This window comes from Condylura cristata, unplaced genomic scaffold, assembly GCF_000260355.1.
Source record: "Condylura cristata isolate star-nosed mole 26May11 unplaced genomic scaffold, ConCri1.0 scaffold00007, whole genome shotgun sequence".
Classification (NCBI taxonomy): Eukaryota; Metazoa; Chordata; class Mammalia; order Eulipotyphla; family Talpidae; genus Condylura; species Condylura cristata.
In genome coordinates this window covers 33,098,228-33,112,622 of record NW_004567108.1, presented here as the reverse complement: position 1 = coordinate 33,112,622, position 14,395 = coordinate 33,098,228, and the positions used below count along the sequence as shown (strand labels likewise).

Sequence of the window (14,395 nt, the reverse complement as noted above, 5' to 3'; positions counted from 1 at the left end):
GAACAGGATATCCTGTGGAAGCTAAGTCAAACCTCTGGCAAATAAATTACACTGCCAAAGGACAGTGTTTAATCTAGGCAGTGTTCCTAATATATGCAGTAAGTTATTCCTTTTTTAGAGGTCTGGAGTTTTCATTAGAGGAGTCACCTAGAAGTGAAGGCATCCCTCTTGAGCACTGGCTCTGATATTGGCCTCTGGATTCCTGGATGAGAGCTTGTTTTCATAACTGGCTCGGGAAACTAGATTTTATTTAAAATTTTTTACTGCCATGATAAGTGTGGCCAGATTTATAATGCAAACACTCATACTTTCTCTCCAACTAGTTTGGTGACTTGTCATTATTTTTCTTGCCTTTAAAAAATAAGCCCTCCAAAATGTACAAAATGATGTAAAAATAAACTTATTAAAAAAAAAAGCCATCCAGTCTGTAAATGCTGTTGATATAAATCCTAAGAAAGTTTTATCTTTATCAAGAAAGTTGATTTGCATGCATTACAATTAATGAATTGGATGCTTTGAGTAATATATTTATGAAAGACTAATAAACACAAAGTTTGAATTTTAAATACATTTGTCAATCATGGTATAATTCATTGAAATTTATTGAACTTTTATTCTATTTTGGGATAGTTACAGGGATATAAGGAGAATGTGAATTTTAAGAGCTTTAAGGAAATAATTTCTGCTACTCTTTCGGTTTTATACTTTAGTAAACATTGGCTTCATTACTGTGTTGTTAATTATAGAGTAATTTGTTCCAAAGATCAGAATGTTGATTAAAGCTTTTGAAGTTTTTATCATGTAAAAGTATCTCATGCTAAAGAACAAGGAGGGCATTCTGAAGTATCTGAACATATTTTTTCTAGCTAATTGCATAGCTTTCTCTAAAGATACCACCCTTGATCTGCCAATGTTTGGTTTTATTCCTAGAAACTAAAAAAAAAAAAAAATTGTTGTTGCCATTACTATAGCCTAGTGACTATTCCTTTTGTTCCTTTTGCAGAATTAGCTTTTACTAGTTATTTGAATATTTCTATTGTGTAAAATAAAATATACACACACACCTAATATCATGGCTCATATTTCATTGTCTTACAGGAATTTTAAACAGCTGTCAAGTGAAATGGAGTTTATGACAGTTAATGGAACAACATTAAGGAATCTGGAAATCCTTCAGAATCAGGTCAGGTAAACACTAGGGCTGACTGGTACAAAATGGTTTTGAAAAAAAAAAAATGAAATAAGGTAAGTAGTCTTAGATATGCAGGTGAAAATAACATTTCATCTGCTGGCTCTACCTATTGGTAATTGGGGCACTCTTTTGAGAATAAAATAAAATAACTCTTTCATGAGGAATATTTTGGGAACCATGGAAATTAAACTTTTTTTTTTAGCTGTATGTGGGATTTTTTTTTTTGAGATTAAAAAAATATATTAGTTTATTTTTACATCATTTTGTGCATTTTTCCATCTCAGTTGTAATCCCCGTGGGCTTCACATCACCAAATCACCTGTGTGCCATCATCATAGTCCAGTATACTCCCCCCCCCCATTTTTGATCCCATACCCCATAAAATGTCTAATATATAGTTGTTCATTATTATTATTATTATTTTATCCCCTGGTCATTTATACTCATGCTATGAGTTAAACCATCTGGTATTTTTCCTTTTCTTTCTGGCTTATTTCACTAAGTATGATCCCTTCTAGCTCCATCCATGTTTTTTTAAAAGGCATGTGTTTATCCTTTTTGATTGCTGAGTAATATTCCATTGTGTATATACACCACATTTTTTTTAATCCAGCTATCTACTTTTGGGCATTTGGGTTGATTCCATGTCTTCCCTATTGTAAATAAAGCAGCAATAAACATGGGTGTGCAGGTGTCTTTTTGAATCGGTGTTTTTGTGTCTTAGGGGTAGATACCTAGGAGTAGGCTTGCTGGGTCATATGGAAGCTCCATTTTTAGCAGTTTGAGAAACTTCCAAACAGATTTCTATAGTGGCTGTACTAGTTTGTATTCCCACCAGTGGTGCAGAAGAGTTCCTTTTTCTCCACATCAACATTTGTTGTTGCTAGTTGTTTTAAGATGTGGCACTCTGAGTGGTGTGAGGTGGTATCTCATTGTGGTTTTAATTTGCATCTCCCTTATTACAAGTGATACTGAACATTTTTTCATATGCTTGTTGGCCATCTGCAGTTCCTCTTTGGATGTGATGGGGTTGTGTACTCTATTTTGTTGAGTTTCATCAGTTCTTTTGTATATCTTTGTGATCAATCCTTTATCGCTAGTTTTGTGTGAGAAAATTTTTTCCCAATCAGTGAAATGTCTGTCTGTTTTTTGTAATGTCTCTTTTGCTGTACAGAAGCTCTTTAACTTGATGTAGTCCCATCTGAGAAACTAAACTTTTTAGTGATTATAGTGATATGCCTATCCTGATACTTTCTTTATCAAATATTTCCTTAAAAAGCATAATCTTTGAAAATTAATCTTTGAAACAGATCTTATATGTCTGCTTGGTTACATATTTTTCTACCTATTTTTTTAAAAGATTTATTTGTGCATACAGAACTGGGGAACAGGCCAGAGGTGCAGGGGCAGTGAGAGGATTTACTAGAGACAGAGCAGGGAACAGAACAGGCTGACAGATGAAGTACAGTGCTGAGGGGAGCAGTGGGTGGGTCAGGAGAGGTTTGCTGCGCAATGTAAATCACCTCTGGGGCGGGGATCAAACTCGTGCTGAAGTGGCTTTAGCGTCTTAGTGCTGTGCTTTAATCCACTGTAACACCAGGGAGGGCCTTTTTCTACCTATTTTAACTTTTTATTGAAGTGTCTGCAATCTTATTTTCATTATTCAGTATATAAAACAAGTTTTGCAATAATTCCGTTTGACTGTAACATAATATTTCACTTCACAATTTACTTGCACTTTATTGAAGAATTGGAAGGTGATAAATCACTAAAATTTGGGCCTTCATTTATTTTATTATCACTTGAAAATGGGAAATACTGTGTTGTAAAACTAATATTATTGTAACATAAAGTCATAGAAATCAGACAGCTCTAAGTCATTTTAGTAGGAGAAAAGCTAAGCTGTTTGAGTTCACTAATTTTAAACTCTTCAGAAATATTTATTACAGCTCTGAATTAAAGTGAACACTATTAATTTTCCTGACAACTTATTTCTCTTACTAGTTTCTCCTTCTCCCAGGCTATCGTCTTATACTGTAGTCAGTGTTACTTTCATTCAGTAGCATTTTTATCCTGTCACTGTATAATCCATACGTTGAAAATCTTTCCTACAAGTCTTTCTTGTTAAAATTCCTGTACATCCACGTATTAGGAAACAAGCAGTAGAAATAAAATGACTTTCCTTGGATGATGAAGAACTTGCAAAGCCTGTAGGCACAGTGCTGGCCTTCTAGGATTTCCTTACTCCTGCCATATCAACCCTGCTCAAATGCTGCGTTGGGGGAGTCCGTTCTGAAATCAAATCCCTAAGGCAAAATGACCTGCAATCAAAGTGTACTCTTTAAAATTCTTTTCATTATCAGGACTTGCGGCCTTGTAAGAAAGAGAAGCTGAGATTTAACATCTTTTGCTTTTCTTTGCCCATCATTTTTGGTGGCCTCCCTTATATGGAACAATGGGAAGAAGTAATGAGGAGGGATGATTGTCAGGGAAAGCAAAGGTAAACAGGACTTGATCTTCCCCACCTTTTTTTTTCTTGTTGAGCTTGCATCTTTAAGGATGCCAGGTAATCTCATAATGATTCCCCTTCATCAGACCCTTATGGAGTCAAGCTTCAGGTTTTTGTCTCAGAATAGATGGTTTTGCTGTAGATCTGAGCTGCCCTTGTTCATGTGCTCTGCTTTCCACTACCTCCTCTTTGACCATGTAGGTTCTATGTGCACTTTGCTTTAAACTCCTAGAGCCTGGGAGTTTATATCAAACCTTCTGTAGATGATTTTTTTACTAGGCGGCATTTTGTTCTAAATATGAGTCTCTTCTTCCATATTGGATATAAGTATCCTGAGGAAGGGGTCATGTCTTACTAAATCTCTGCCAGTCATGCTGCTGAGCACATAGGTGTTAGCTAAGTACCTACTTACTGATTTGAAGGAAGAGATAAAAGCTTAAAAAAAAAAAAATTTAGGTGAAGACCTCAGTTTTATCTCTAAGATCTAAACGTGTTAATAGACTTTTTTGTAATACAGCAAAATATCAGTTGAAATAAACTGCCATTTTTTATGACTCAACTTTCAAGTGACAAACATAGATAAACCTTTACTAGAATTTAATAAAACAGGTTAAAATGAAACTTCCAGGGTCAACTGTTAGAGCACACTGCTAATACACTATCTTTAGCTGTTATTCAGTTCTGTCATTAGAACTTCAGGCTTTACAATGGGAAGCCTTTCACAGTGGGCATGACTAAATTGCTATAGGGAAACTATGTCATCTTCAACTGTATTTTCCAAGGCAGGAAAGTATACAAATATATATTTTGAATAATACCAACCTGCATTTTTTTTTCAAACCTGCATTTTAAAAGAAACATCTCAATACTTTATTTTATTTTTTTTTAAGATTTATTTATTCATTCATACAGAACTGGGGTACAGGCCAGAGATGCAGAGGGTGAGAGGATTCACCAGAGACAGAGCGGGGAGCAGAACAAACAGATAGACAAAGTACACTGCTGAGGGGAGCAGTGGGTGGGTCAGGAGAGGTCTGCCACGCCATGTGGATCTCCTCCGGGATAGGCAGGAATCGAACTCATGCGGAAGTGGCTTACACTTCTTAGTGCAGTGTTTTAACCTTTTGCTCCACCAGGGAGGGCCCTCAATATTTTATTCTTAACCAAAAACTGAACATAGACTATACCCAAAACTCCAGTCTTTTTATTCCTTTTCTGTGCAAAATATCAATACTTTATATTATGTAAATATGTTTATGGATGTTTATATGTGTGTGTGCATATATTTTATCAAACATAAATAGCATCTGTTATGAACTGTAATTTAGGTGTCATTTGAAATTGGGGCATGTGGAATAATTAGAGTGCATGAACAGCTAGTAGTTTTGGTACACAGATAACTGTTGAGTTAATAAAACTTGTTTTCTGGTCTTTCTTAGACTGATATGAAAACGAAAGGAAGTTTATTTTGGGTTTTAGACCACACTAAAACTTCATTTGGGAGACGGAAGTTGAAGAAGTGGGTGATCCAGCCACTCCTTAAATTAAGGTAAAAGGAATTCTTTTATGTTTAGTCTGAAGTTATTCTTTAAATTTACTAATTTATATATTTGTTTGCATTGTTCATTTTAAACCAGTATTTACTTCCTCCTCCCCCTTTAGTTTGAAATTATATTAAATTAGTGAAATGTGTGTTAGCTTCCTTAAAACTAAGGTTATTGAGTTTTATGAAAACACATTTTTAAATTGCAAAAGATTTTATTTTGCATTTGGCAATAGACTGTCAAATATTGTGGGAATTTTTTTTCTTACTCACAAGGATGAAACTGCTTGCAGATTGAAAGCTGAGTTGTCCAGTTAGTTCAGGGCATATAAGGGTCTGTAGAGATGGTGCTATCTTTTGTAGAGGGCTAAGAAGACTAGGTTGAGGAGTTGGTAGTCATAGAAGATTAAATTAATGATTCTGAACATGACAGTGATAGGTCAGAGCTGTGGGGGAGGCAGTGGTGGTGGGGGGCAATTTAGCAAGTTTATGGAAAGCTTATGAGGTCCTGAGTTAAAGCACTAACAGTAGAAATCTGAAAGGGGTTGTTGTGAGATGTTTAGGAAATCTGTCTATATGAATTTTAAAAATGTGTTTGTTGCCACACTATCACTTCTGTCATAATAGTAAGTGGTGACTTACATTTGGGCTGAGAATGAGACAACTGGAAAGAATGTAGAGGACAATATATGTACATATATTTCCTTCTTGACTCTGAAAGCATTTTTTATGCTTTAGTTGGTAAGGATTTTCAGAATAGCGTCCCTTAAAATGCTGTGGGAAGACTTCATTTTCTGTGGCTTTACTGTCATAAAGACATTTCCTTACATGAACTAACTAGATATACCACACAGAGTTTAGCAAGCATCCTTTCAGAACATAGTTAAGCTTGTTTGGGGGGGAGGAAAAAAAGGTGTAAAAAGGCAAGATGGGTAATGGATCTGGAAATGGAAGTGAGTTAATATTGACACTGCAGCTGCCCCCAGGCCACTGCAGGTGTTGGTAATCAAAAGAACCAGCATTTAAAGAACCTCTGGGAAGCAAGGGTCAGGCCTTTTGTCCATTTTAGTTAGAGAGCCTGTATAATAATATAATCCACTAAGAGGTTCATAATCTCATTAAAGGGGGAAAATATATCTGTCTTGGTCACGTCTCATCAGGGGGAGATAATTCCATGAATTCTTAATCACATACCTACCCTAAATCAGGTTTGCTGCTCCAATTTGTATGATCTGTGTGATATGATAATTTCCAAGATAGGAAACAAATTAAAAATGTCCTATTATGCCCAGCATTCATAGTGGAGGCAAAAAACATTTCTCCCTGTAGGACTGTGATCTCAGTCTAAGTCTTCTAGAACCCCTAAAGAGATAGCTCCACCACAGTCGCATAGTCTACGATTACAAATACAAGGGAACAGGTAACAATGAGTTCCATGTAGAAGAATTAGAACCCCAGGATCTCGAGATAATGGAATTATAATTACAAACATCAAATGTTTAAAGAAATGCAAAAGAGAAAAAGAATGAGCACAGAAATAAATACCATCAAAAGAGATCAGGTTAACTTTTAAAAAGAACAGAGTGCAACTTTTAGAAATAAGGGGTGGATTAAACATAAATGTAGCAAGATAATCATAGCTGAAGAAATTAGAGTGTAGCACAGAATATGGTAAAATATATGAAAGAGTGAAAGATTAGAAATCAGATGATCTAATATACCCTTATCCGATTTCCAAAAGAAGAAAATTAGAGAAAAAGGGAAGAGAGACAATGTTCAAAATGATAATAAAGGAGAAGAGTTTCTCACATTTCATGAAAGGTGTGAGTTCTAGGTTTAGAAAGCACAATGAATCTGACATGCAATAGAAAAAAACCCAGAGACCTAATGTTTCTAATAGTGAAACTATATGATATTAAGTCAAAGATAAAAATATTATCAAGAGTGAGATCACCTGTAAAAGCAACAAAAACTTACATAACTGTCTTGCTTTCTCATTCCCCTACCGGTCTGTGCTTCATTTCGGTGATTTCTTTTGCATTTATTTACTATTTTTTAATAATTTTTTTTTATAATTCAGTTTTTCACCACTATGTCCATATTTTCTGTTGTTTCTGTTGGTTCTGACTCATCTGGTTTCAGTTTATGTTTGATTATCTTGGTATACTGGTTGTTATTTGGAAATTTTCTTGAAAGAATAATGGAAGGCTAAAATGAAGGTAACTTTTCCCAGGGAAAATTTTTGTTTGCTTCTTTCAAGGTCTTGGTGACATTATCAGTCTGAGGTCATCTTAATTCAAGTTCATAGTTGGATATGTTTTAGTTCTTCCAAATGATGCAAACTTAAACTGCAAATTCACCCTTACATTGAGGCCAGCTCATTTTACAGCAGATTTTTCTGGCATATCTCTTCAGTGACTTGACTGTTGAACTATTTCTGAACCTTCTTGCTTTGTATAGTTACTCCTTACCATTTTTTTCTTTGACACTGTGCTTTTGTTTCATTTGGTTTTTTATATTGTCCTCAGTGAGAGGTTTGGTCTGAAAGTACCCATTCCCACCATTACCAAAAACATGTTCTTTAAGTCTCAGATTTGTGTTCTACATTGATAATGGAAAGAAGTTGTCAAAAATTGTTCTACTTAATATTCTGAAAAGGGTAATTTTTTGTTTGTTGGTAAAAATGATGCCTCATTAGAGCACAAGAAATACAAATCCTTAAGCTATTTGATGATTTACAGTAGCAACAAGGTAAATATTCAGAATAGTTCATTTGAATGTCATTTCATAAGAAAAATAAAACATTTCTTTATGATCTATAAAGTTTTGAATATCCTGTCTGTGAGTGGCTGATTATCAAGTCATTCCTTCCCTTCTCTTTCCATTATTTAATAAATCACAACTCCAGTTAACTTTACCTCCTTGATATTCTTGAAACTATGTGTTCATTTCTTCCCGATATCCTCCACTCAAATTGAGAGCATCAGTGTCACTATTCTGGATTAATGAACAGGCTGTCTAACCAGTTTTCCTCCCACTGGCCTTATTTCAAACATCAGCTGTTGGTTCCAGTTGTTCTCGATAAACTCCTGAGCAGCCTGCTAGATTCCACTGCCACACTGTTAATGTTTTCACTCTCCATCTTCCACTACTTCTGTTAATTGGTGCATTGTGAACACTCAGTAATTGTTCGTTATATGAATGCACAAATGATGTGTGTGAAGGGTGAAACTTCAAGGATGCCACAAATTGTAGGATGGCTCATGTTTCCACTAGAAAGCTGTTTTGGTAGTAGGTTTAGTATATGGTGCGACCAGTATGTTAATGTCTGAATTTAATTCACTCACATCATAACAGCAAACCTTTCAGTAGAAATTTAGGGCAAACAAGCAACTAAAATCAATTTCTCTCCAGCAGTCTGTACTTTATTTTTTTTCTTCCAAATAATGTTATTTTAGAATTATAGTGGCATCTCCATAAAAAGCAACTGCAGGTACAGACTCAACAACCTTTTCTTACAATGATAACTATAGGCCATGCACTGTGTTTCTGAGTGGCAGCCACACACAACAGATACTTACGTCATCTTCCAGTGCATCTTCAAATGTGGACTCTACTGACACCCACATTTAGTCCTTGAGTCTTTGGAGGTAAAGAAGAAAGCTTATTAACCAGGATCTCAATTCCAACTTTTTTTTCTTTTGTCATATGGAAGGAAATGACTCAGGCGCCTTCTTTTCATTAACTGAAAATGCATCATTTTGGTACTGGAACAAAGACAAACACATAGAACAATGGAATTGAGTGTCCAATAAAATCACACATTTATGGACAACTAGTATATGAGAAAGGAGCAAAGGAAATGTTCTGGAACAAGGAAAATCTCTTTAATAAGTGGCACTGGGAAAACTAGACTGCTACATGCCAAAGAATGAAACTGTTCAATAGATTATTATCTTGTACTAAACACAAAAATCAGCTCAAAATGGATAATGTTTTGGATGTAAGACTTGAAGCCATAAAACACAGAAGAAAACAGAGGTAAAATATACTCCATAATATAAACCAGCTTTGAGGACTCATCTCCAGCAGCAAGGGAAAAAAATAAATATATCAAACTATATCAAACTATAAAAGCTTCTATACAACAAAAGAGACAGTGACCAAAAAACAGATAGCCTACTAAATAGGAGAACATATTTCACACCATACTTCTGAAAATGGATTGATATAGAAGATCTACAGAGAGCTTATGTAACCCAGTAAAAAGAAAACAAACAAGGCAGTTAAAAAATGGGCAGAAAGCTAAAAAGCACTTCTCCAAAGAAGATACACAAATGACCAGTAGACATTATAAAATATTCATCATCACTTTTTTTTTTTAATAATGCATCATCACTTTTAATTAGGGAAATGCAAAACAATCCACAATGAGGTGCCACCTCACACCCTTGAGAATGACCTGTATTAAAAAGACAAGGGTTGGTAAGCATATGGAGAAAGAGTGCTATCACACTGTTGATAGAAATGTAGACTGGTCCAGCCCATATGGAAAAGAGTATAGAGATTCCTCAAAACAGTAAAACTATATCTGCCATGTGACCCAACAGTTCCACTCCTAGGTATCTATCCAGAGAGTACAAAAACACTAACTCAGAAGGAACTCTGCATTCCCGTGTTTGTGGAAGCGCTATTTAAAATAGCAAAGATATGGAAACAACTTAAAGGCACCAAAACAGATGAATAGGTCCAAAAGTGGTGTAGCTACACAACGGAATACTACTCAGCAATCAAAAAGGATAAACTTGCCATTTGTGGCAGTATGGATGGAAAGGATTATTTTAAGTGGAGTAAGCCAGATGGAGAAAGAAAAATGCCAGATGGTTGTACTTATATGTGGAATATAGAGAAACCAAACAAAGGATAAGACAAAGGCAAACTGTAAGATTGACTTTTGAAAGCTGACAATAGATCTGAGACATTCTGGAGGACAAGGGGTAGGAGAAGGAGAGAATATGAAATAGTTTGGGAGGAGAGCACAGTGGATTGAAGTGAAGGACTGTGGGTGCTCTGGTGGCAGGAAAATTATGGCGACCATATCTGAGGGGAGAAATTCTAAACTAAAAAATAAGATGTTTTAAAAAATAAAAATAAAATTTTTTAAAAAGCTAAAACTGTTCTTTTGTAAGATCAAGTATAGAATGCTATAGGGCATCTTCGAATGTCTTTATAATCATTAATTTACAGTGTTACTTTGTGTTTTCTTGATTACAGTCACCAATTCTCATGATTGCACCAACATAATTGTTCTGGTGGTTTGAAATACTGTTTCTTTGCCATTATCTTGTTATTGCTGCTAATTAAAAGCAATTCTAAGGTATACAAACTTATTTAAAAACATAATTAAAATTTGTTTTTATTCATTTGCATTCTGATCTACATATAAGCAGAAATACTGGAATTGTGACTGCCACACTGATGAGAAATTTGTGATAAACAGTACCACATACTTTTTACCTTTCCCTGCCTGTGTTATAGATATGTCTATAATTGTTTATGATACTCTTTATCAATGCAGTTCACTAACCAACCTCAACACACTACTGTAAGTCACTATTACCAGTCAGATTTAGTATGTGTAATCCCAGGGCTAATTTCCCTGTGCATTCCTTCCTGTTCACTTGCACAAAATGTCCTTTTGCACAATTCTAACTTAAGGCTTATCTACTTTAGTTACTTCTATGCTCATATTTTGGATTATATTTCTCCTTCACCAGTACTGTTTTTATGTTTTGTTTGTAGTATCAACCAAACAAATTTTGTAAACAGATAAAGGTCACCACAATAATGAAACAACTAACATATATTGTATAGTTATTATGTGCCAGGAATTGTGCTAAGTACTTAACATGTATGATTTCATTGAATGCTTTTAACAACTCTATGAGGGGCATGATCCCATTTTATGGATAGAGAAACTAGGGCAAGGCTAAATAATTGGTAAATGTAAGCTTGGATTTGTACTGATGTCACTTGCCTTTTCAACCTAAATTCTACCTAACAAATGAAGTCTGGGTCGAAACCAAAATGATTCATTGTGACCATGCTTTTCCTTTTGCCTCACTAGGCTAAAATAAAAGCCATTTTGTATTTCTCCATAGTGCAGACCAGTTTAGCACAACCTTTTCATTCTCTTTCTAAGAAATTCATTATTTTATGTCTATTTAAAGAAACCTTCTAGTTGACTTTATAAATATGATTTAGGTTAATAAAATTCTCTTTTGCTTTTATCTTCATATCTTAAATAACCTTTGTAAATTTTGAGAGTAGCTATTTTTGTAGTCTGTCTTATATGTTCCCAGATGGCATTATTTTATCTGTCCTCATACCATCTGTAGCATCAACTTAGTCTATTCCAACTGGTATCTTTCATTTATGCAAGGAGCAAGTTATTAAAATAAAACTTTATATTTGTATAGCATTTTGGTAGACATTAAGATAAAACATTGATTTATTTTATCACAACAATCCTATGCAAAGAAAATTTAGCTTTTAATTTTTTTACCCCATCTTGATTTATATGTAGTCTTTAGAAGTGAATTGAGTTGAGTGTGATTTATTGAATATATATTATGACCACAATGAAAGAATTCTCTCTGTTCTCATTGAGTGTATAGTCTGGTGAAAAATAAAGTGAGAAGTAAATACAATTAAGATTTTTACTCTAAGAAGAATACTGAGGGTAGTATGGAAAAGTCTTACAAAGGATTAAATTAAATCTTGTGAGGTAGAAAGTCCTTCAAGAGGAGGAGTAGGAACTTGCTGAACAAAAGTAGAGCTGGTAAGCAGTAGGAAAGAGGAAAAGAGTCTTATGGAGGAGTTAGCAGCAAATGAGAAAGCCCTAATGTCAGAAAAATTGAAGTAACCAAGATTTTGAAAGAGTTCAGTCTTGCTGGCACTTAAAGTGGGAGGAAAAGAGTGACAGGTGATAAGAAGTGAAACTTGAGAAGGTAAATAGAGATCAGTTGTCTAGTAGGTCAGCTAAGGATTGTGCATTTGAATGTAAGGTTAATGGCAAGTCACTGATGAGCTAAATGCAGACGTATGATATGAATAGAGTTGAGTTCTAGGGAGACCACTCAGGCTACTGAGAATAGATTGGGAAAAGTGGCAGAAGTAGATGTGGGGAGGAAGGTTAGGAGACTGCTTCAGTCTTCCTGAAAAATTAGTTTTATTTTAACTAGTATAATGTTAGTAAAGAGAAGGAGAAGTCGATAGATTTAAGAGGCCTCACGAGAAATGGAGTAACCAGGCTTTATGTCTACAAAACACTGTCATGTTCTATGTTATGCTAAACCACGTGCCTGTTCCACGTTATAGACTGAACATAGAAAAACGGAGCAAAAACGTTAGTACCTCTGGTTAGCATCTGATGAATGATGAACAGACATGATTTCACAGGATAGGGACTGTAAATATTTAGGGACTGTGAAGATTTAATTATAAAGTGCTCATTTTAACAGTCATCTAGGATTCTGGTGGAAGGTTTTCCCATCGCATTTATGTCAATAGAACTTTGATACACAAATGTGTATTTGGTAGCTGTTGTCTCTCTTCCAAAATAGCAGTTAATTTCTTCATTTGCTCCCTTGTTTGTTCATTGATTCATTTAAAGAAAATTTACCAATGTCCTATTATTCTCTGTTAGCTATGTTTATTTATCACAGTCTTTTATATCACATGTGACCTTTATAGCCAATGTAGGACTTTGATATTTATAAGGTACTGGGTAGGCCATATCTCTCAGAAAAAGTTTCCATTTTAAGTTGACAGTCTCACCTTTTCTTTCATGGGGGTCTTATTACTTAGGTAAAGTCATTGACAAAATCCTACCATTCCAACCTCCCAGGTGTCCTCATGTCCTAGCCTCTAGACTTTCTCTTACTATTCTCAGTCTTTTTTTAGGGTTCAGCATACCTAAGCCTAGCTCAGTGGAAACAACTGATCAGTTCAACCCCCTTCATCTTCAGTATTGAAGCAGTTGGTTGGCTGGGAGAATTGTTTTTTGGTTGAGATGGTCACTAAGAGTAGAACATTTAGTTGATCATTGTAGAATTGTTGTAGCAAGGGAATAGCTACAGTTTAGCAAGTCAGTCTTTAATCTCAATGATTAAAATAAAATAAGAATTTATTTCTTGCTGAATATAAAGTCCAATTCATAAAAAAATGGCAGTGGAGGATTTTCTGCCTTACTCAAGGATCCAGACTGATGGATTCAATCTGTAACTTATAAGATCATCCTGGGCTCAACATCCTGCTGGAAGAGAATATGTGAAACATAGCATAGGAGATTTTTCATGGACAAGGCTAACAGGGCTTTAATCATTCCTACCCAGATTTCATTGGTTAGAACTTGGGTACATGCCATACTAAACTAGAGGTGAGGCAGGAAAAGGTAATATGTGTTGCTTGGGAGGAAAGGAAAAACTAATTATTAGCCAGCTTCTACCTCACTAGCAGATGGCTTTCTTCATATGATCAGCTCTTTGATACAAATGATAAGGGGCTGGGAGTGACAGATGTGAAGGAGTCTACTTTGTGCTTGCCTAATGGCTGTGGTCACAGTGCTGGGCTCTGAATTCCTGTTATATCTAACAATTGCTCTAACTGTTCTCATAGGGAAATTAATGCTCGACTTGATGCTGTATCTGAAGTTCTCCAGTCAGAAACCAGTGTGTTTGGCCATATAGAAAATCATCTACGTAAATTGCCTGATATAGAAAGAGGACTCTGTAGCATTTATCACAAAAAGGTAAGTATGATAGAAATTAAGTGTATTAATACTTACAGTGTTTCTTAGGATGTGGATGCAGGGTACTGAAGGAAACCATTTCAGGGCTTTATTATGTTATTTTAAAAAAATCAGTTAACTCAAGAGAATCCTCAGAAATTTTAATTGCACAAATTAAGTATATTTCAACTGTTTTCATTTAAAAGTTTTCTACTTCTATTAAGTACAGCAACATGTAGAGTTCTTTCTCATAAAACAGGGATTTTCAAGTTTAATCTTTAAACTGAAGAACATTATCAAAATAGAAAACTTACATAGACTAGCTACTTTATTTGCTTTTTAGATTGTATGTGTGTGTGT

General features: G+C 35.0%; 1 protein-coding gene across 1 annotated transcript in view; it reads left to right on the top strand.

The window, feature by feature from the left end:
• The window catches only part of MSH3 (mutS homolog 3), a 125,837-nt gene that overhangs the window by 45,740 nt on the left and 65,702 nt on the right, over positions 1-14,395 (top strand). The window contains exons 11-13 of the mRNA XM_004678432.2: positions 1,099-1,183; positions 5,141-5,250; positions 13,924-14,056. Coding sequence (XP_004678489.1) covers positions 1,099-1,183; positions 5,141-5,250; positions 13,924-14,056 — 328 coding nt within the window. The remainder of the gene's footprint in view (positions 1-1,098; positions 1,184-5,140; positions 5,251-13,923; positions 14,057-14,395) is intronic.